Genomic DNA, 21,543 nt, shown 5'->3' on the forward strand with positions numbered 1-21,543 from the left:
TACAATTACATGGGCAAGATAATGAGTACATTTCTTATCAAGCATTGTAGCCTCCTCCTTTGTTTACCCTTCACATCCCTTCCCAGCCTCCCCCCACCCTTGTTTTGTTTTTTTTTTGTTGTTTTTTTGTTTTGTTTTATTTTGCTGGTTGTGGGGTTTGAACTCGGCCTGGATGCTGTCCCTCAGCTCTTCAGCTCAAGGCTAGTGCCCTACCACTTGAGCCACAGCACCACTTCCCACTTTTTCTGCTTATGTGGTGCTGAGGAATCAGACCTGGGGCCTCACGCATGCAAGGCAAACACTTTACCACTGAGCCACTTTCCCAGCCCCCCCCCTTTTTTTTAATGGAAGGTTTTCTTGTTTGTTTGCTTGCTTGTTTTAAGAGGATGTAGCACCCATGTATATTATGGATTTTCTATGAAGATTAGTTTTTCCTGTGTTATATGAGGTGGATTGAGAGGTCATCTACAGATTCTCCCTGAGGAAGGAGGGATGAATGAGTTCCACACTAAAGAAAATGATAGAGTGCAATAAAAATTGGACTGGAGCCCAGCGCTGGTGGCTCAGGCCTGTAATCCCAGCTACTCAGGAGACTGAGATCTGAGGATCGCTGTTCAAAGCCAGCCCAGGCAAGGAAGTCCAGGAGACTCATCTCCAATTAGCCACCAGAAAACTGGAAGTGGTGCTGTGGATCAAAGTGGTAGAGCACTAGCCTTGAGCTGAAGAACTGAGGGACAGTGCCCAGGTCGAGTTCAAGTCCTACAACCAACAAAAAAGAGTTGGATTTGGAGGCATGGCTCGAATGTTAGAGCACTGGCCTAGAAAACATTAGGCCTTAAATTCAAACCCCAATGCAAAAAAAAAAAGGCCAGAGGCTGGTGGCTCATGCCTGTAATCCTAGTTATTCAGCAGACTGAGATCTGAAGATTGAGGTTCATAGCCAGCATGGGCAAGAAAGTCTGTGAGACTCTGATCTCCAATTAGCCACCAGAAAACTGGAAGCGGAGCTGTGGCTAAAGTGGTGGAGCACTAGCCTTGAGCACAAAGAGGCTCAGAGATAGTGTCCAGGCCTTGAGTTCAAGCTCCATGACTGACCAAAAAATAAAAACAGTTCTGACCCCTTTCCTCCACATTTTAAGCTGTATCTGAGGTAAGAAATTCCTTTAAATTAACATTCAGATATTTTTGTCTCTGTTATTCACTTTTGTTCTTAAAATAATTTTTTTGTCTTGTTTTGTTTTTTTGTCAGTCATGGGGCTTGAACTCAGGGCCTGGGCTCTGTCCCTGAGCTTTTTTGCTCAAGGTTAGCACTCTACCACTTTGAGCCACAGCTTCACTTCCAGCTTCCAGGTAGTTAATTGCTTTTCTTACGCAGGCTGACTTTGAACTGCGGTCCTTAGATTTAAGCCTCCTGAGTAGCTAGGATTACAGAGGTGAGCCACCAGTGCCCAACATAATTTGGCTTTTAAATATTGAGGAGGGGCTGGGAAGTTGGCTCAGTGGTAGAGCACTTGCCTTGTATGCATGAGGCCCTGGGTTTGATTCCTCAGTACCACATAAGCAAAAAGAAAAAAGCCGGAAGTGGTGCTGTGGCTCAAATGGTAGAGCGCTAGCCTTGAGCTGAAGAGCTGAGGGACAGCGCCCAGGCCCAGAGTTCAGGCCCCACAACCGGACCTAAAACAAAAACAAAAAAAAATTAAATATTGAGGAATAAGTCTGTAAAGTGATTGTTTATGAGACTAGCTAGATTAAAGCATGTACAATAAAAACAGTAGAGATTATTTAATGATGTTCTGGGTAAAGATATGGTGGATCTGACAAATGACCTCATGCTCTAGAAAATTCATACATAGATACTCTGCTGTAGAATGATACCCAAATTCACAACTTTCAGGCCAGCACTCTTATTATCAGAGTTGGCATGCCCATATGGAATACTCTGTGCTCAGAATCCCCATCTTCATTGGAAAAAAGAGACTTGTTATTATCATAACAGGGAAGAACAGTAAATTGGATAAATAGATTTTTAAATCAGGTCTTCCTCATCTCATGTATTACCTCTATAGCCAGGAACAAATTATTCAATCTTTCTGCCCTTCAGTTTTTCATCTGTAACAATATCTTATACCTCGAAGGACTTTGAGGATTGTGTGTATAATATATATTATATATTATATAATAGTGTATAATATATTATATAATATATATATATATAAACATCAACTGGTACCTGGATAAATAACAAATATTTAAAACTATTGGCTCTGAAATCTGCAGGAGTAAATTAGGGCCAGTGTCCATTTTAAGGAAGAGCTTCACTATTCTAGTCTGGTGAGTTCAAAACAAAGTACTTACTGTTTAGGCCCTATTGCCAAGAAGAAACCTCTCTAAGAATGTCTAGAGATAACAGTGGGCCCGGTCAGGAAATGGGTGATCCAGGAAGGAAATGCCTTGCCAAGGTAAGTAAGTGGCTTCTGGAATCTGCATCATCCTGTAATACATGTATCTTCCCGTTTCAGTTTCCAGTAGTGACTTGTGATATTGCTGTTAGCTATGAACACTCTGAATGTGGCGCCCTCAGCTAGTTACACTGGGTAGTTAATATAATCTATGGAAAAATATTAGAGAGCCGGAGTAGAATTCACACAAGTGAGTATGTGAACATCAGAAAGCAGCTAAGTACATTCTAGAATCAGAGATAATGGAATGAAAAGGGTAGTTCTGGCAATGGTAAGAGATCACACTTTTAAAGATTATGAGTATGAGTATTTTGCCAGTCCTGGGGCTTGAACTCAGGGCCTGGGCACTGTCCCTCAGCTTCTTTTTGCTCAAGGCTAGCACATTCTACCACTTGAGCCACAGCACCACTTTCGGCTTCTGAGTATGTGGTGCTATGGAATTGAACCCAGGGATGCATGAATGCCAGGCATGCACTCTACCACTAAGTCACATTCCCAGCCTGAAAGATTATTTCTTTTTTTTGGTGGTGGTGGTATTGGAATTTGAACTTAGAGCTTTGCGCTTGCTAAGCAAATGCTCTATCACCTGAGCCATACTCCCAACATGAAAGATTTTTTTGGTTGCTTTTTTGTTCTTTTGACATAGAGTCTTGCTATTTAGCCCAGATCAGACTGGGTACTCCTGCCTTAGCCTCCCAAGTGCTGGAATTATAGGGCTCTACCGCCAAGCCTGGCTATTGAAAGGTGTAAGGTTTTCAATTTCTCAAGGATTTCTTGTATTTTTTTTTCTCATGGCCACTTGTTTTGAAGTGTTATGCCTAAAAATTTGACTGCTTCAGCCTGGAACTGGTGGCTTATGCCTGTGTTCCTAGCTAGTCGGGAGGCTGAGATCCAAGGATCCCAGTTCAAAGCCAGTCTGGGAAGAAAAGACCATGTGATTCTTATCTCCAGTTAGCCAGCAAAAAGCCAGAAGTAAAGATGTGTTTCAAGTGGTAAAATACCAGCTTGAGCAAAACTGTTAAGGGACAGCACCCAAGTCCTTAGTTCAAAACCCCAGAACCAGCACAAATAGATGAATGAGTGAATGAATGAATAAATATTTTACTAAATGTTAGCTTATTACTTGCATGAAGTGATATAGTACCTTTCCTAGGTTCAACCCCTAGTATTAAAAAGGTAATTTACTGTCATAGATTCCATAGTATGAACTGTAAATAGATTATCTTATTTGATATGTGCAAAACCCCAAGACACTTGTTTTGAGATAGAATCTCACTACCTAGCCCAGTCTGACCTTGAACTTGCCCACACATATTATTAGCTCAATTTTACCAACCAAAAGCAGAACTAACCTGGTTGTCTTGGTGAACACCTGTAATATAAACAAATATAAGCAGACAGATGATTTGTCAGATATTGAGGACCAGTTTTTATCTAGAATTAAAGGCTTTTCCTCTGTCTTCTTCCTCAGACATTTCTTCCATTTTCCAACTGCCATAGTTGCCCCCAAAGTCTAGTTTTTAGGTTTTTTGTTTGTTTTTGTCAGTAATGGAGCTTGAATTCTGGGCCTGGGCACTGTCCCTCAGTTCTTCAGCTCAAGGCTAGTGCTCTATCACTTGAGCCACAGTACCACTTCCAGTTTTCTGGTGGTTTATTGGAGATAAGAGTCTCATGGACTTTTCTGCCTGGGCTGGCTTTGAACCATGATCCTCAGATCTCAGCCTCCTGAGTAGCTAGGATTACAGGTATGAACCTCCGGTGCCCGGATAGTTTTTAATTTTTCAGTTCTATGTGATTTAAAATTTCTCAGCCAAAAGTATAAACAAAAAGCTATAAAAATAGAAACTCACTTAATGCCTTTTTTTTAAAAACAGTACTGGGGTTTGAACTCAGTGTGTGCCTGTGCTTAGCTTGCTTGGTTGACACTCTAACATTTGAGCCATGCTTCCAGCCCTATTTTTGGTCGGTTGTGGAGCATGAACTAAGGGCCTGGGTGCTGTCCTTGAGCCTCTTTGTGCTCAAGGCTAGCATTCTTACCATTTGAACCATGGTACCATTTCCCATTTTTTGAGTGGTTAATTGGAGATCAGGGTTTCACAGGGACTTTTCTGCCTGAACTGGCTTCAAACTGCAATCCTCAGATCTCAGCCTCCTGAGTAGCTATAGGCTACTAGATTATAGGCTCATTATAATATATTATAGGCTCATGCCTATAATCCTACACCTGGCTCCAGCACTACTTTTTGCTGGTCATTTTGGAGACACCGTTTCATGGACTTTCTTGCTCATGTTGCATTTGAACTACAGTTCCTGGATCTCAACCTTTTGAGTAACTAGGGTTGCAGGTGTAAGTCACTGGCACCCAACTTCCAATGTCATTTTCTTTCTAGCATTAACTTCCTTTCAGTTTCTGCCTGCATTTTTGTTGTTGTTCTCTATTGCTTTACTATTTTGTGGAGAGTTTATGGCCATTATTCTGTAGGTGAGTGTAACAGAATCTAGCTTGACATTCCTAGAAGCAGAACTCCTTGCCATCTGTTCTGAGCCTTGCACTTAAAGCCCTATGTCTATTTCGGTTCTAACCTATTTCCTGTCGTTCCTTTCTGTCATTATGCTTTGCGCAGCCATATTTCAACAAAGATGATCTGTTTTTTTCATACCTGAGAACATTGTCCATGGTCTCACCTTTATCTTTGCACATATCACACCCTCCACATAGATTCCCATACTTTCCTCCAGCTGAAATCTTTACCATTTTTTTCAAGTCTTAGCATAAAACATATCTACCTTTTGTATGAAAACCTTTCCTAATCAACTATGCCTGTTATGATCTCACAGGGCTTTTTTTTATCCATATCATTCACTGGACATTGAATCCTGTACTGGATGGTGATATCATATTTGTTGTTGCTCATCTGAAAATATGGTACATAGTGTATAAGTCTAATGAGCTGGGGGCTAGAGACATAGCTCAAGTGGTAGAGGACTTGTCTAACATGCCTGAGGCCTTGAGTTCACACACACACACACACACATACACACACACACACACACACACACACACACACACACACACACACACACCAGTCTAGCTATATGGTACTATCCTTGAGATCAGAAACTTTATATTGTTATTTTCTTTCTCTACTACAGTGGGTAGCTTGAGCCTTTAGTTCAGTAAATACTCTGTTTAATGAAGTTTTGGATAAACGAGTATCATTTTAATATTACTATTCATGTGAAATGTTTACAACTTGATCTGTCAAGCAGTAAGCAGTAATTCACTTTGTTGTTATTTGAGATCAGTGCAGTGTGAATAGCTGACCCTAAAGCTTCCTCTTATTCCATTCTTTAATAATTACTATTTCTATATTTAGACTCTAAGTCTTGGAGAGCTTAGAACTGGAAGAAATTTAAGGCTGTCAGAAAAAAAAACTCTTTATCTTGAATATTTGGAAATGAGACCTAGAAAGGTACCTATTACTCTTACTCTTTCTTTACTGCTTTTCCTAGGTTCCCAAGCCCAGAGTCTGCCCTGTGTGTTTAGTAGGAAAGACCATGTGTGTAGACCCTGAGTAGAGTCAAGGCTTTCTGGTCCTCCCCACCTTAACAGCAAAGGGGAAGTTTTGCTCCAAAGAACACCTGGCAATATCTGAAAAGGTTGCTTTTGGCTTTGGTTTTCAGTGCTAGGAATTAAACCAGGGCTTAATGTTAGACAAGTGTCTTCCTCTGACTTACATCCCCATCTCTGGATATATTTTTGATTGACATGCCTGGGATAGGTTTTGCTGACTTGCAGTTGTTAAAAGCCAGAGATACCATCAGACATCCTATAACATACAGGACAGCCCTACTACAAAGAATTATTTGGTCTGAAATGTCTTTAATGCTAAAGATTGAGAAACCCTGTGTTATAATAGCTCTCTGCCTTTTACTTAACCTTCATCAGAGGAAACTCATCTGCTTCGCTGGTATATTCGTCTATGTTGTGTTATTCTAATGAAATAACATTGTATTATGCTAATGAAATAAAGGTAGGTATCTGTAGAGAAAAAAATATTTATTTTGATTTTTATAGTTCTGAAGGCCCAAAGTCTATGGGCCATGTCTGCTGATGACTTCATGTTCAGAGTCCCAAGGTGGCTCAGAGCATCACATGGTAAGAGATAAGTAGTGTGTATCACATGAGCATCCTGGTCCCTTTCATCGTTTTTTTTTCTTCTGATTTTAGGACTTGAACTCAGGGCCTGGGAGCTGTCCCTGAGCTTTTGTGCTCAAAACTAGTACTCTATCACTTGAGCCACAGCTTCACTTCCAGTTTTTTGGGTTTTTTTGGGGTGGTTAATTGGAGATAAGGGTCTCTGGCTTTGAATTGTGATCCTCAGATCTCAGCCTCCTGAGTAACTAGTCTTATAGGCATGAGCCACCAGCACCCAGCTCTTTGCTTCTTATAAAACCACCAGTATTCTATAATGGGATCTCTATTCTGGTGACCTTACTTAATCCCAATTATGCCCCTCCACAAAGACCTCACTTACAAACATTATAATTGGATTAAGTTTCCAGTCTCTTAATTCCTACTTTGTAGTGGGAATTAAATTTCAACAGCAGAATCCCTATGGGACACTGAGACCACACCACCTGGATTCCATCTTCTCTTGCCCCAGAAAGTTCCTTACACTGATTTATTCTCTTATTTGCCATTTCTTGTTTCTATTTTCTTTGTTTTGAGAAGAATATTTAAGTAATTACAAATACGTTGGAAAAATGAGTTTAGCTGACTAATTTTCCTCATACAGAGACACCATTTAAATAAGATAAGCTGCAGAAACTGGAGAGTTGTTAACAGAAGGTTTTTCATGCCTGAAGAATAGTAGTTTGTGGGATTGTGTGTGTGTGTGTATGTGTGTGCGCGCACGCACGTGCACTCATGCATATATGTGTGTGATAGTATTGGGGCTTGAATCGGGGCATGAGCACTGTTTTTTAAGTCTTACTCAAGGCTGGCACTCTACCACGTGAGCCCCAACTCCACTTCAAGCTTTTTGCTGGTTTAAATGTTTGATCTCTAAAAGTGACTCCTTTCTGAATAGGAGTCTCAGCATTCAAGGTCACAGTTCCTGTGTGACTTAGGTGCTTGAGCAAATGAATATAAATGGTCAACCCAAGTTTTTTTTATTTCTAGTCTATTTTTCTTTTCTTAGAAAGAAAGTGAAAGTAAAAAAGAAAGGGGGAAAAAAGTAACAGCCAAGAATGAGACTGTGGTACCTGTGATCTTAGCTATTTAGGGGGCTGAAGCAGGATGACTTGCTTGAGCTCAGAATCTTAGGACCAGCCTGGAAGACATAGTGAGACCTTGTCCTTTTCTTGCATGTATTTATAATATATTAAGGGTTTCTTTTCTGTAAGTCAAATAAAATATATCTCCTAGTTTCCCCCTCCCCCAAATTGGATATCTAAGATTTTGGGACCATGTCTCTTCTTTTAGACAGAGCTGAAAAGGTAATAATAATCTCCAATAGTGAAACAGTTAATAAACACACCAAAAAAATGAAAGTAAAACAATTTGTTTTGGGAGGGTGCGTACTAAAGGGAAAAGGGTGATTGATGTGGGCAAAGTATTTGCATGTGTGAAAATAGAATTTTATGGGTCTGGGAATGTGGCTTAGTGGTAGAGTGTTTGCCTAGCATGCATGAAGACTCAGTACCACATAAACAGAAAAATCTGGAAGTGGTGGTGTGGCTCAAGTGGTAGAGTGCTAACCTTTAGCAAAAGAAGCTCAGGGACAGTACCCAGACCCTGAGTTCAAGCCCCAGCACCGGCAAGAAGAAAAGAAAAGAAAAAATAGAATTATGAAATATTGAAATTGTTTTAAGAACTGGGGAGGGAGGTAAGGGAGAGTGACAGAGGGATGAGTATGAATGGGATGTATTGTATATATGTGTGGAAATATCACAATGAAACCCCTCTTCTATAATTAATATATACTAATTTTAGAAATCCCATTTGGGGTTTTGAATGCAAAAATATATCTTGAGGGCTGGGAATGTGGCTTATTGGTAGAGTGCTTGTCTAGCATGCGATGAAGCCCTGGGTTCGATTCCTCAGTACCACATACACAGAAAAAGCCAGAAGTGGCACTGTGGCTCAAGGGGTAGAAGAGCACTAGCCTTGAGCAAAAGCAGCTCAGGGACAGTACCCAGGCCCTGAGTTCAAGTTGCAGGACTGGCAAAAAAAAAAAAAGGGGTGTGTATGTGTGTGTGTGTGTGTGTGTGTGTGTGTGTATTGAATAGCACCTTGTAGATACTTGAGAGGATGAGATTAGGAGAACTGCAGTTCAAGGGCATCCTGGGCATTCACTTAAAATCTCTTCTCAACCAATAGCCAAGCTCAGTGGCATGAACCTTTATCTCAACTACTTGAAGCTGAGATCAGGCAGATCTTGGTTCCAGGCCAGCCTAGGTAGAAAAATCTGTGAGACTCCATGTCTGTGGAAGAAGCTGGGCATTGTGGTACCTGTCTATCATTCTAGCCAAGATGGGAAATGTAAAATAGGCAAAGTAAAATAGGCAAAGTGAAGTCCAGGTGTGGGCCTGGGCAAAAAATGAGACCCTATGTCAAAAATAACCACTGCAGCATCAGAAACCAATGTCTCAAATTTATAATCATAGCTACTCAGGAGACTGAGATCTGTGAACAAAGGTTCAAAGTTAGCCTAGGCAACAAATCTGAGACATTGATCTCCAAATAACAAGCAAAAAGCCCAAAGTGGAGGTGCATCTCAAGTGGTAGAGCGCTAGCTGCACATGGAAAAAGTAGAACCAGTTCAAGGCCCTGGATTCAAACCTCAGTACTGGCACAAAAATAAATAAATAAATGCATACATACAAAACCATTGCAACAAGTGCCAGAATCATGGTTGTGCAACAGAGCACTTGCCTACCAAGGAGGAAGCCAAGCCTTGACTTCAAACTCCAGTATTGAAAGAAAAAAAAAAAGAGAAATCTTTGAGTTCTACATGGCCCTCATTGATTGTATAAGTAAATTTAAAGAAAAGTGATTTTGTTTGTTTGTTTGTGTTTGTGCCAGTATTGGAGTTTAAACTCAGAGTCTCATGCTCTTTCTTGGCTTTTTCAGGCAAGACTGGTGTTTACCACTTGAGCCCACAGCTTTACTTCTGGCTTTTTGGTGATTAATGGCAGACAAGTGTCTTGTAGACAATGCTTTATAAGAAATGTACTCATTATCTTGCCCATGTAATTGTAACCCCTCTGTACAGTTTTTTCACAATAAAAAAAAAGCCTGAAAAAAAGAAAAAAAAAAGAGTCTCATAGACTTCTCTGCCCGAGTTGGCTTTAAACCACTATCTTCAGATCTCAGACTCTTGAGTAGATAGGATTATAGATGTGAGTCACCAATACCTGGCGCAGTACTTTTTAAGTAGCAAATATGAAAAGAGGTCTGTGTAAGAAGGGATCAGAAGAAAGGGGAACTACACACACATGAAAATAGCTTAATGAAACTCAGTAAACAGTGGAAAAGAAGGGAGGAGGAAGGAGAGGAATGGAATATAATGGGAAGGTAGACATGTTCTAAGTACACTGTGTATGTGTGGAATTATCAATGAAACCTGTCATATCATTAATGAATGCTAGTTCAAAATTTAAATTAAATTTTTAAAAAGTATATCATGATCAGAAATCATATATACATATAATGTTTCCTGATTTCTTTTTAGATGTGTGGTTTTTAACAACAGAGGAGTAGCAGGAGAAAGTCTCTTGGTAAGTAAATTTAAAAGAATTTTTAAGTTTTTAAGAAATTGAAAAGAATAATTTCTAGGGGCTGGGAAGATGGCTCAGTGGTAGAAGATGGTAGAAGATGGCTTCACATACATGAGGACCTGGGTTCAATTCCTCAGCACCACATAAACAAAAGGCCAGAAGTAGCACTGTAGCTCAAGGGATAGAGTGCTAACCTTAAGCTGAAGAGCCCAGGGTAGCGCCCAGGCCTATATTTCAAGCCCCATGACCGACCAAAAAAAAAAAAAGAATAATTTTCATATTTTTTGCTTTCTTCTTTTCTTAGTGCTAGTAGTGGGGTTTGAACTCAGGGCCTGGGTGCTATCCCTGAGTTTTTATGCTCAAGGCTGGTGCCCTAACACTTGAACCACAGCTGAACTTCTAGCTTTTTGGTGGTTAGTTGAAGATAGAAGTCTCATGGACTTTCCTGCCCTGGGTGACATTGAACTGAAATCATCAGATCTCAGTCTCCTGAGTAGCTATGATTATAGGGATGAGCTATCAGAGCCTAGCTAATTTCCAGTTTTATACTAAAAGCGTATTCTTTTAAATTTAAGATAGTTGTTTATGCAAAAATTGTTTATGCAAAATATTTTATGCAAGTTCATGGTGTACAAATACAAAAAAGGAAATTTTCAAGACACACAATTATACACTATTAAATCTGTGTTAATGAGGATGTTATGAATATATGTAATACATCAGTAGATACAAATTTACATTACTTTTAATACAAATGCATTTTAAATTATTATTTTTGTTATGTTTACGGAGTTGTATAATGGAGTTACGATTGAACAAATCAGTTTATAAATACAGTGTATGCTGATCCATGGCACCCCTTTCATCACATTGTTTTTAATTTAAAAACAATCAGGCTGGGTGCCAGTGGCTCACACCTGTCATCCTAGTTACTCAGGAGGCTGAGATCTGAGGATCACGGATCATGGTTCAAAGCCAGCCCAGGCAGGAAAGTCCATGAGACTCTTATCTCCAATTAACCACCAGCAAACCAGACATGGCTCTGTGGCTCAGATGGTAGAGTGCTTGGCTTGAGCTGAAGAGCTCAGGGACAGTGTCCAGGCCCAGAGTTCAAGCCCCATGACTGACACACAAAAATAAGTCAGGTAAAAATAACAATAAGCCAGATAATGAGTACATTTCTTTTTGAACATTGTTACTCCTTCCCTCTCTCCCAGTTTTTTCCTCCCGTCTCTACCACAAGTTGTATAATTCATTTAAGCCTTCTTTGTTTTTTTTCTTTTTTGTCAGTACCAAAGTTTGAACTCAGAGCCTTACACTACCTGTCCTTTTTTTTTTACAGTATCAAATCACATTTAATAAGCTGGATTTCTTCCATTCTAAGAATAATCACATATTTAAATAGGCAGGCACTAGTCATGAGGAGAAATATAGCCAATATTTGTAATGTGTGAGTACTTTCATGAATACTTATTTGAAAAATAAAACTTTCCTCCTATCAACATTACAATACAAAGTCTTCCATTTTACAAAGAAATAACTACCTGTGCTTTTTTTATTTTGTTATTTTTTGGACAGGGTCTTGGTTTTTGCCTGGGCTGGCTTGGACCACAATTCTTCTATTTATACTTCTGTGTAATGGAAATGATAGGCATACTCCACTTCACTCATATTTTTGTTGGTTGCAGTGGGTTCATTTGATTTTTTCCCCTAAGCTGGCTTTGAACTACAATCCTTCCAATCCTAGAATTACAGGTGTGAGTAGATAATTTTTTAAAGTAGGCTTTAATTTTTTAATTTTTTATATTTTATTATCATAAAGGTGAGGTACAGAGGGGTTACTGTTACATAAATCAGATAAAGAGAGAGTACATTTCTTTTCGGACAGTGTCGCTACTTCTCTTGCTTTCTCCCAGTCTTTCCCTCCCATCCCCAGCCACAAGTTGTATAGTTCATTTTCAACATAGTGTCTAGTGCATACCACTGGGACTTTAAATTTTTTTTTTTTGGGTCCGGTCGTGGGGCCTGAACTCTGGGCCTGGGCTGAGGGACAGCTCTTCAGCTCAAGGCTAGCGCTCTACCACTTGAGCCACAGCGCCACTTCCGGCTTTTTTCTTTTTGCTTATGTGGTGCTGAGGAATCGAACCCAGGGCCTCATGCATGCAAGGCAAGCGCTCTACCACTGAGCCACCTTCCCAGCCCTGGGACTTTAAATTTTAAACCAGGTCTCCTTCCCCTTCTGCCATCCCTGTCCTTTCTAGTATTTGCTATTCATCTCTTAGCAAGTCATAATTCTATCTGATATTTAAACCTGTAAATTGATCCAGGCTTGTGGTTGGGCCTGTAATCCCAGCTATTTAAGATGCTGAGGCTGGAGGAATCTTGAACCAAGGAGTTCAGTACCATCTTGGGTAATACAGTGAGACCCTGTCTCAAAAATCTAAAAAGAAAGAGAAAAGAGGATATTCAGGAAGGAAGCAAAGAATGTTAGAAGGGAAAGAAGGAGGAAGGGAGGGAAGGAAGGGAAAAAGGACAACAGATATTGGGGTCTCTGAAAGGATCTGCTACATACATGCCAGGGGACCACGCAGGGGCAGGCAGGCACAGGAGAAAGACTATTACAAGGTTTATTAGAGGAGCCATATTTCTCTCGGAGAGAGAGAGAGCACATGGCGACCTCCACTATCTAGGTAGCAGCAGGGTCTGGGGGCAGGAAGTGAGGTAGATGGGAGTTCAGGTGGGTCTGAGTGGAGAGAGGGAGGGGCCAGCTATGTGGTAAGAACTCCTGGACAGGGAGGAGCTCAGGTCTGGGTGGAGCTGAGGACCAAAGGTGGGCGTAATGCTTACAGTCTGAGCCTGTTAGCTACTCAGGAGGCTGAAATCTAAGTATCATGGTTCAAAGTCAGCCAGAGCAAAAAAAAAAAAAAATTGGTAAGACACTTACCTCCAGTTAACTACCAAAAAACAAAAACAAAAACTAAGGTTCAGCTCCTAAGCCCTGAGTTTAAGCCTCAGTACTGGCACAAATATATATATATATATATAAGAGAGATCTAGAGAGGAGGGGCAGGGTAATGGAAAGGGATAGGGAAAAGGAAAGCAGTGCTGGAAGGTAAATTATTAAACTCACTGAAATACATTTCAGTAGGTCAAAGGTAATCCTATTAGAACTGGAAGGAACTGTTTTGTTTTGAGTCATTAGCGAATGACATTAAGACTATAAATATGAAGTCATTCTGGAAATGAAAATATACTCGTGACAAATGTGAATGCTTTATGAGCACTGTGGAAGAACAGAATTCTTATACTCTGCTTTGTAGCCACTTAGGCCCTAGAAGGAATCAAGATCAATAAGTTTGCAAAAGAAAAAATTGTAAAAGTGTTTATGCCCTTCCTCAAGTGCCTTATAATCAATAGTTTGATGAGAAGGTTCACATTTCCTCATTTAGGCTAGCTAGCCCTTTCAGATTCTTGTAGACAGTACTCTGAATAGAAAGATTGGAATTTTCCATTTTGGGCTTAGTCTAAGCACATTCTTTTGAGGAGCTCCCATCTGCTGTGCATTCTAACATGTAAGTCCTCTACACATAACTGAGGAAAACCTGATCTGATGTTCTCCAGGAAATAGCATGCTAGAAGTGTCTATTGGATCTCATAAAGTGAAGGACAAAGAAACCCTATTCCTCATCAGCTCAAATTCAGAGTCAAACGTTATTCAATATCAACTATAAGTGTAGGAACTGAGTGTGGTAGTGCATACCTGTAATGCTAGTTCTTTCCTTTCCCTTCTTCCCCTCCCTATCCCCTCCCCTTCCCCCTTCTCCTCCTCTTCCTCCTCCTCTTCCTTCTCCTCTTCTTCTTCCTCCTCCTCCTCCTCCTCTTCTCCTTCTCCTTCTTCTTCATTTTGCTTGTTAACTGGAGGTAAGAATCTTGTGGATTTTCCTGCCTGGGCTGGTTTTGAACTGTGATCCTTCAATCTTAGCTTCCTGAGCAGCTGGGACCTGGTGGCTAATACCTTTTTATGCTTTATGTTGGTTATGAGAATCAACTCAGTGATTTAGGTTTCTAGATGAAGGAAATGAGGCATAGGAAGACAAGAACTGTCCTTAGCCAAGAACTGACAAAGTCAGGACTCAGACTTAGGTGATCTGACCATATGCTTATATTTCTTGACCATTATGCTAAACTCCTTACTATTTTGAAAGTAACAGAATTCTTTGAGGAGGGCAGGGACAGAGTTGGCAGAATGATGGGGAAAATCCTAAGGAATTTGGAATTGCCAAGTTGGAGATAGGGACATAATTTGATCTTGCTTACGTTTGAGAGGAACCATAGCAGTAAAATGTAGAGAAGGGATGGGAAGGGAAGAAGTTAAAGGCTGGGATACCAGTGAGAAAGCAGTTACTGCAGACCTTCCCAGAATCTGGAATTAGAAAGCAGACATAGGGAGACTATATAGAGGAGAAAACAACAACAACAAATAAGTGGATTCAGGTCTCACTCTCAAATGTTATTAATAAATGTTTGGAGACTAAGTTTCCAATAATGAATTTTTTGGAGACACATTCAAACCAAAGTAGGCATATAGGTAGTTTTTAGATTATCCAAGTGGGAATTTCTAGTAAACAGCTTGATATACTGAACTGACCCTTGGAAGAGATATGAGCAGGTAGAAATTAGAGCCCAAGAGTGGTTGAGATTTCTTGGGGAGACTGTAGAGGAGAGGCCTATGGATAGGCTCTTAGAAAACAATGGATAGCAGGTGTAGTAGTATACACCTATAACCTTCCATTACTCAGATGATGGAGTTAATTACTCAGAGGATAGAAGTGATAGAAGATCAGCCAGGAGAAGGTTAGTTTGAGGAAAATTAGGATGAGAAACTATCTGAAAACCAAATTAAAAGCAAAAGGAGCTGAGTTCAGATGGCTTAAGACTGTAATCCTAGCTACTTAGGAGGCTAGATCTAGAGGATCATCATGGTTTGAGGCCAGCCTGGGCAGAACAATTTTACTAGTCTTCATCCCCATTGAACCAGCATAAAACAGGGCTGGAGGCATAGCTCAAAGTGATAGAGCACCAGCCAGGCAAGCATGAGGCAAAAGGAGTGAAGCCATTTGAGTTCTCTCAAGCTCTATCTTGCCAAGACTTTGCGTTCCATACCAAGCACTACAAAAAGAAAAATAAAATTAATCCAGGTACCGGTGGCTCACACCTGTAATCCTAGCTACTCAGGAGGCTGAGATCTGAGGATCTCGGTTCAAAGCCAGCCTGGCAGGAAAGTCCATGAGACTCTTATCTCTAATAAACCACTAGAAAACCGAAGTGGTGCTGCAGCTCTAGCAGTAGAGTACTTGACTTGAGCTGAAGAATGCAGAGACAGTGCCCAAGTCCAGAGTTCAAGTCCTACAGCCCACCAAAAATAAATAAATAGATAGATAAATAAATAAATAATAAAATTAAGACAATACAACAAGAAATGGGAAAGAAGTCAGAAAAAGAAAAGAAGCTGATTAAGAAGCATTATATCTTCAGGTTTGAGGGCATGGCTGAAGTGATTGTCTAGCAACTGAGAGACTCAGGGTTCAATCCTCAATACCACCGTTATCTTTCACATTTGTTATAGTTTGGATCTTACATGCTGCCCAAAGGCCATGTGCTTAAAGCTCAGTTGCCAGTTGAGGGTGGTGTTGGGAGATAGCAGAATCTTTACTGTAAGGACTGGTTGGATCAGAGGACAAAGGTCACTGGGAAGGTGTTCTTGTATATTTTGGCTTTTCCCACTCCATTCTTCTTGGCTGCCAAAAGATGAGCAACTTTGTTCTGCCACATACATTCTTCACTATTATGTTCTTCCTCATCACAGGCCTAGAAACAAGGAAGCCACATAACCACAGACTGAAACCTTAGGAACTGAACCAGAAATACATCTCCCAGCTTTTTAATTCTTCCCTGCCCAGGATGTCTTGTCATAGTATTGGAAAGCTAATACAGCATTTAAGTCAATTAGAAATTTATTTCAAAAAGATGCAGCAGGGGGCTGGGAAGGTGGCTCAGTGGTAGAGCGCTTGCCTTGCATGCAAGAGGCCCTGGGTTCAATTCCTCAGCAACACATAAGCAAAAAATAAAAAAAATTAGAAAAAAACGTTAAAAAAAAAGATGCAGCAACCCTCCAACTCGTAAGAATACTTCTAGTTTTTACAAAGTCATAGTGTATTAGAAGAACTGTTCAATTTTTTTTAATTTTAAAGTTCAAGTTTAGTTTCCATCACTAATTAGCTAAGTGAAAGAAGACAAGTCAAATAACCTTTCTGATTCTTTACTTACCTGAGGGGGAAAAAACAATACCATTGTACACCTGCCACTTCATAAGGATATTTGATGTTTACATGCAATGACGAATAGCAGAATGCCCCATAAAATAAAGCTTTTCATCATTGAAGGCATAATTGTACTTAGATCCTTAGAGAATAAGAACTGTATATTTAATTATTGTATACTGATACATTCTATAATAAATTTTAAATAGTTGTCTAAAAGGATATAACTAATTATATTTTTGGCCATTTAATAAAATTGCCCTAATTAAATTAGGATCATAAAAATGGAAATAATTTGTGGTTCTAAAAGGACAGAATTTTGGTTATAGTTTGGTTATTTCAATTCTTTCTTAACTTTTGGATCATACAAACAAGATGCCAATATTAAGGATGAGAGCTAACTTTAATATTTAGGTCCCTTGATAACATCCTCTCTTAGCTGAGAGGAGCCATTGTTGCTTTCTCCTAGAAGTCTTGTTTATTTATACCTCTCCTTGTTCCAAACCCAGAGTAAGAAAGCCCTTAGGGTAGGCATAAAAAAAAAAAGATGATTCTGCCAAGATCAAACAGGAAGGACCTGTCTCTACCTGAAATAAACCTCAAAGAACTGTTAAAGGTGAAATGAAATGTAGGGGGGGGGTGTCAAGCAGTTTTCCTAGAAGAGGAAGGAGAACACTGTAAAGACTTTGCTGAAATATATCAGATGAACTCTGTGTAGGGATTGCTGAAGGTCTGCCACCACATATTTGTCTTCATTTCCTACTGGTCATTGCATGAGTATGGGAAGAGCAAAGGAAATCTGAATCACAAGGAAATCTGAAGCCTGCACTTCTCCTTTCGTGGTTGTTTTCTGTAGGAGATGACAGTCCTAGTCTCAGTAGACAGAACTTCAGATATCCTGTAGGGTTCTGGGCATGCTTGGAAGAGATGGAACCTTTTCTTCTCTCCCTGCAGATTAGCTTTCAAGGTTAAGAATCTAGGAGTCCTAGCCAGGTGCTAGTAGCTCATGCCTGTAATCATAGTTACTTAGGAGGCGGAGATCTGAGGATCATGGTTCAAAGCTAGCCCAGGCAGAAAAAGTCCTTGATACTCTATACCCTTTTCTGCTTATGTGGTGCTGAGGAAGCACTCATGCATGCGAGGCAAGCACTCTATCATGGAGCTACCTTCCCAGCCCAATATTCTATACTCTTATCTCCAATTAATCACCAGAACACCAGTGTGGCTCAAGTGGTAGTGCACTAGCCTTGAGCTGACGAGCTCAAGTGCTAGGCCCCCAGAGTTTAAGTGCCCCCCAAAAAAGAATACAGGAATCCTGCTAGGCACTGATAACTCATGCCTGCCTGTAATACTAGCTACTCAGGAAGGTGAGAGCTGAGAATTGCAGTTCAAAGCCAGCCCAAGCAGGAAAGTCAATGAGACTCTTACTTCCAATTTAACACCAAAAAGCCAGAAGTGGAGCTATGGCTCAAGTGGTAGGATATAAAGTCCTGACCTGAGTTTAAGCCCTAGAACCAACTCCAAAAGAATTAATTTAAAAAAAATGAATCTAAGAATCCAAGTTACTCACAAGCTCCCTGATATTACTGATTGATTACTAAATGAAGCTTAGGAATGATAATTCACAAAGAACTTAGTGAAAATTGAGTTTGTTGTTGCCCATTGGGTTATCAGACACCTATATACTTAGGCCCCACAAGGAAAGTGTTCTAGCTGCTTTGGAAAATAGTCTAGCAGTTCCTCAAGTATTTAAACACGGCTCAGAGCAGTAAAAATACATGTTCTCTCAAAATGTATCCATGTATATCTATTGTAATATTATTCCTACTAGCTAGAAGGTAGAAACAGCCCAGAGATCTCCCAGTGAATGAATGTATAAACAAAATGTGGCCTGTCATCATAGAATGAACATATTAAAAAGTATTGGGTGCCTATGAACCTTGAAGGCATTATGCTAAGTGTGAAGCTAGTAACAATAAACCACATTTGTGACTCCATTTATATAACACATTCACAAGAGGCAAATCCCTCTAAGACAGAAAGTAGATTAGTGGATGCCTAGGGCTCATGGTAGAGACTTTCTTTTCAGGGTGGTGAAAATGTTCAAAAATGGTGGTAGAGGTGGTTGTACAACTTTGAATATATTAAAAATCACTAACTTGTACATTTTACATGGGCGGATCACCTGATGCATAGAAATGACATGTCATTGAAAAGAAAAGTTCCTTCAGGCATTTCCTAACTCAAGTCAAGAGCTGCTCCCATAGAAGCAGGAAGAGTCTTCAAAGCTATGCTTCTCAAGCTGGGTGCCAGTGGCTCCCTCCTATAATCCTAGCTTCTCAGAAAGCTGAGATCTGAAGTTTGAGTTTTGAAGCTAGCTTGGGCAAGAAAGTTGTTGAGACTCTTATTTCCAATTAACCAGCAAAAAGCTAGAATGGGAGCTGTGGCTCGAGTGCTAGAATACCAGCCTTGAGCAAAATAAAGCTTAGAGACAATGTCCAGGCACTGAATCAAGCCCCAGAACAGGCACAAAGAAAAGAGAGGAGTGTTGAGGGGGGAGGAGGGAAGAGGGGAGGGGAAAGGAGAGGAGAGGAGGAAGGAAAAGAAAAAGGAAAGGGAAGGAAAGGGAATGAATTATGTGGTCTAGGCATGGTCTCCCACTCCTCATAGCCTGATACCAGTCCCTGATAAGCTGAGAGGCTTCAAAGGAATATAAACCAATTTAGAAACCACAGAAGCACAGAGGAAAATGCTGGTTGCTAGAGGGTGGGGTGGGGGAGTGAGGAGATACTTGGCAAAAGACAGAATTTCATTTAGGAAGAGTAAGTTCCAAAGAGCTATTATACAACTTGATGACTGGTTAATAACAAAGGATTATATTGTATGCTTGAAACTAGCTAAGCAAGTAGATGTTTATATTCTTATTTTAAGCAGTTCTTCAAAGGGGCTTCGATTCTACAAGTCAGATTATGAGTATAATGTATTTTGATCATTGTCACCCCTTCCATTGTTCTCCCCCAAGAGAGTAGATTTTGAGTAGCTATTAAGTGTTCTCACCACAAAGAAATAAGCATGTGAGGTAATATTTACTTAATTTACTCCATTTAGCCATCATATAATGTAGTCTTATTGCAAAACATATTATACCAATAAATAAGTACAATGTTTATTTTCCAGTTTAATAAAGTATATGATTTTTTCTTAGAATAAAGAATGTAAACTAATTCAGTTTCCACACACCCAAGGTGACTCCCCCCCCCTCAAAGAAATATTCATAATTTTAATTTTGTGAAACCAGTGATTGAACACAGGGCCTCTGGCCTGCTAGGCAAGACTGTACCACTTGAGCCACGCTCCCAGCCCTGTGCTCCGGACAGTAGAAATAGCATACTGAGTTACATACTGAGACTGGCACTCACTCTGGGCTGGCACTTCGAATGTCTCTGTTTTAGAGGTTTTCAAATCTCCTTTTATAGATATGGACATGTCTGGGAAAGAAGAGTCTGAAAGCTAATTAGGGTAGGAACTCAGAGTGTCCAGGCTAGTGTCTCGACCTTTCAGTGCTGTCTTTCAGTCAAGTTAGGCTGAGAACCTCAGGGAGAACTAAGAATGACTCCTACGAGCCACATCTCCCTCCAGTCTCAGCTGCTTTACATGGCTAAGGTCTCAGCTCTGGTGACCAGGGGCATGGTTCAAGTGGTAGAGCACCTGCTAAGAAAGCATAAGTTCGAACTGCAGTACCGAAAACAAAAACCCAAGGACCCAGATCAGATCTAGATCCTGGTGGCACATTAAGAACTCTCTGTAAGCTTTAAAAAATCCTGATCTATGAACCCTACTTATCCAGAAGTTCAGAGTCCCTTCATTTCAGATAAACACACACACTCGTATGTATGCATATTCTTCAATGAGTTTCATGTACAGACAAGGCTGAAAGTCCTGTGAGGGATGAGTAATTGTACATGTGGCATCCGTACTGACTCAGGCTCACCATCCCTGGTCCCAGAGACAGCCATAGGAAAGCACAGACCTTCATGTTAGGAGCCTAGACTGAAAAGAACTGGCTGGCTGATGTTAGCCATGAAGAGAACGGCCCTCTTGCTGATGTGGCTTGTGTACCATGTCTGCACGAGCATAGCCATCTGGAGCATTAGCAGGAACGTGGCACACAGGTCATCTTAGCTTCAGCATTTACCAGCCTGACTCATGGGGCCCTCTGTTTTGCAGCTAATTATTTTTAGACACTTGGTCATTTTTATTTCAGCAACTAGGTGAAATGGTTGTGTATTAAGTTGCTGATTTTATTATATATACATATCCTTTTTCTTTTCTATGACTTTTTATTTGATTAACTCATATTCCAAAAATAAGATCGATTTTCCTAGAGACAATTGGGGCAGTTCACTAGGCACTGGACAAGGAATGAGGGGAATGAAAACAAATCACACTGCAGAGATCAACTTAAGAGCATAATTGGTCCTGTTATTTTAAAAAAAGTATTCCCTTTTGAAGTTCCACATCTACACAATAGAGTTCATCTAATAGGATCATCAAATAACTATAGATGATTAAATACTCAGGATAAGACTATAAAATGAAGTATTCTAAATTTCAGATGATTGTCAGACATGACAATAAAGTACACATGAAATTTAAATGTTTATAAATATATATATATACACACATTTCTTTTTCAGTTTTTGTTTTATTGAGAAAAACTCTAAAACCCTAGATGGTATTGGCTGTGAGGTAACTCCAGTGTTAAAGAAGGATTCTGTTACAGCTCTACTGCAGATTAGCAAACTAATCTCTTCCCAGAATAGCTAGGGAGAGTCAGGCTACCTGATTAACAGGGTAAATTTAAAAATTTTTTCCAGGCTAAAAAAATGTAATGGGAAAAAATTTAATGCTAAAACAGAGGTCTTCTGAAATCAGATATGAAAATTCTATTTCCAGGTTAGGGAGAAATAAACTTCTTA

General features: G+C 40.0%; 1 protein-coding gene across 1 annotated transcript in view; it reads left to right on the forward strand.

The window, feature by feature from the left end:
* The window catches only part of Abhd3 (abhydrolase domain containing 3), a 54,536-nt gene that overhangs the window by 8,805 nt on the left and 24,188 nt on the right, over positions 1-21,543 (forward strand). The window contains exon 4 of the mRNA XM_013014937.1: positions 10,199-10,244. Within this exon, the coding sequence (XP_012870391.1) occupies positions 10,199-10,244 (46 nt within the window). The remainder of the gene's footprint in view (positions 1-10,198; positions 10,245-21,543) is intronic.

The sequence above is a fragment of the Dipodomys ordii genome, unplaced genomic scaffold (assembly GCF_000151885.1).
Source record: "Dipodomys ordii isolate 6190 unplaced genomic scaffold, Dord_2.0 Scaffold25, whole genome shotgun sequence".
NCBI classification, from domain to species: Eukaryota; Metazoa; Chordata; class Mammalia; order Rodentia; family Heteromyidae; genus Dipodomys; species Dipodomys ordii.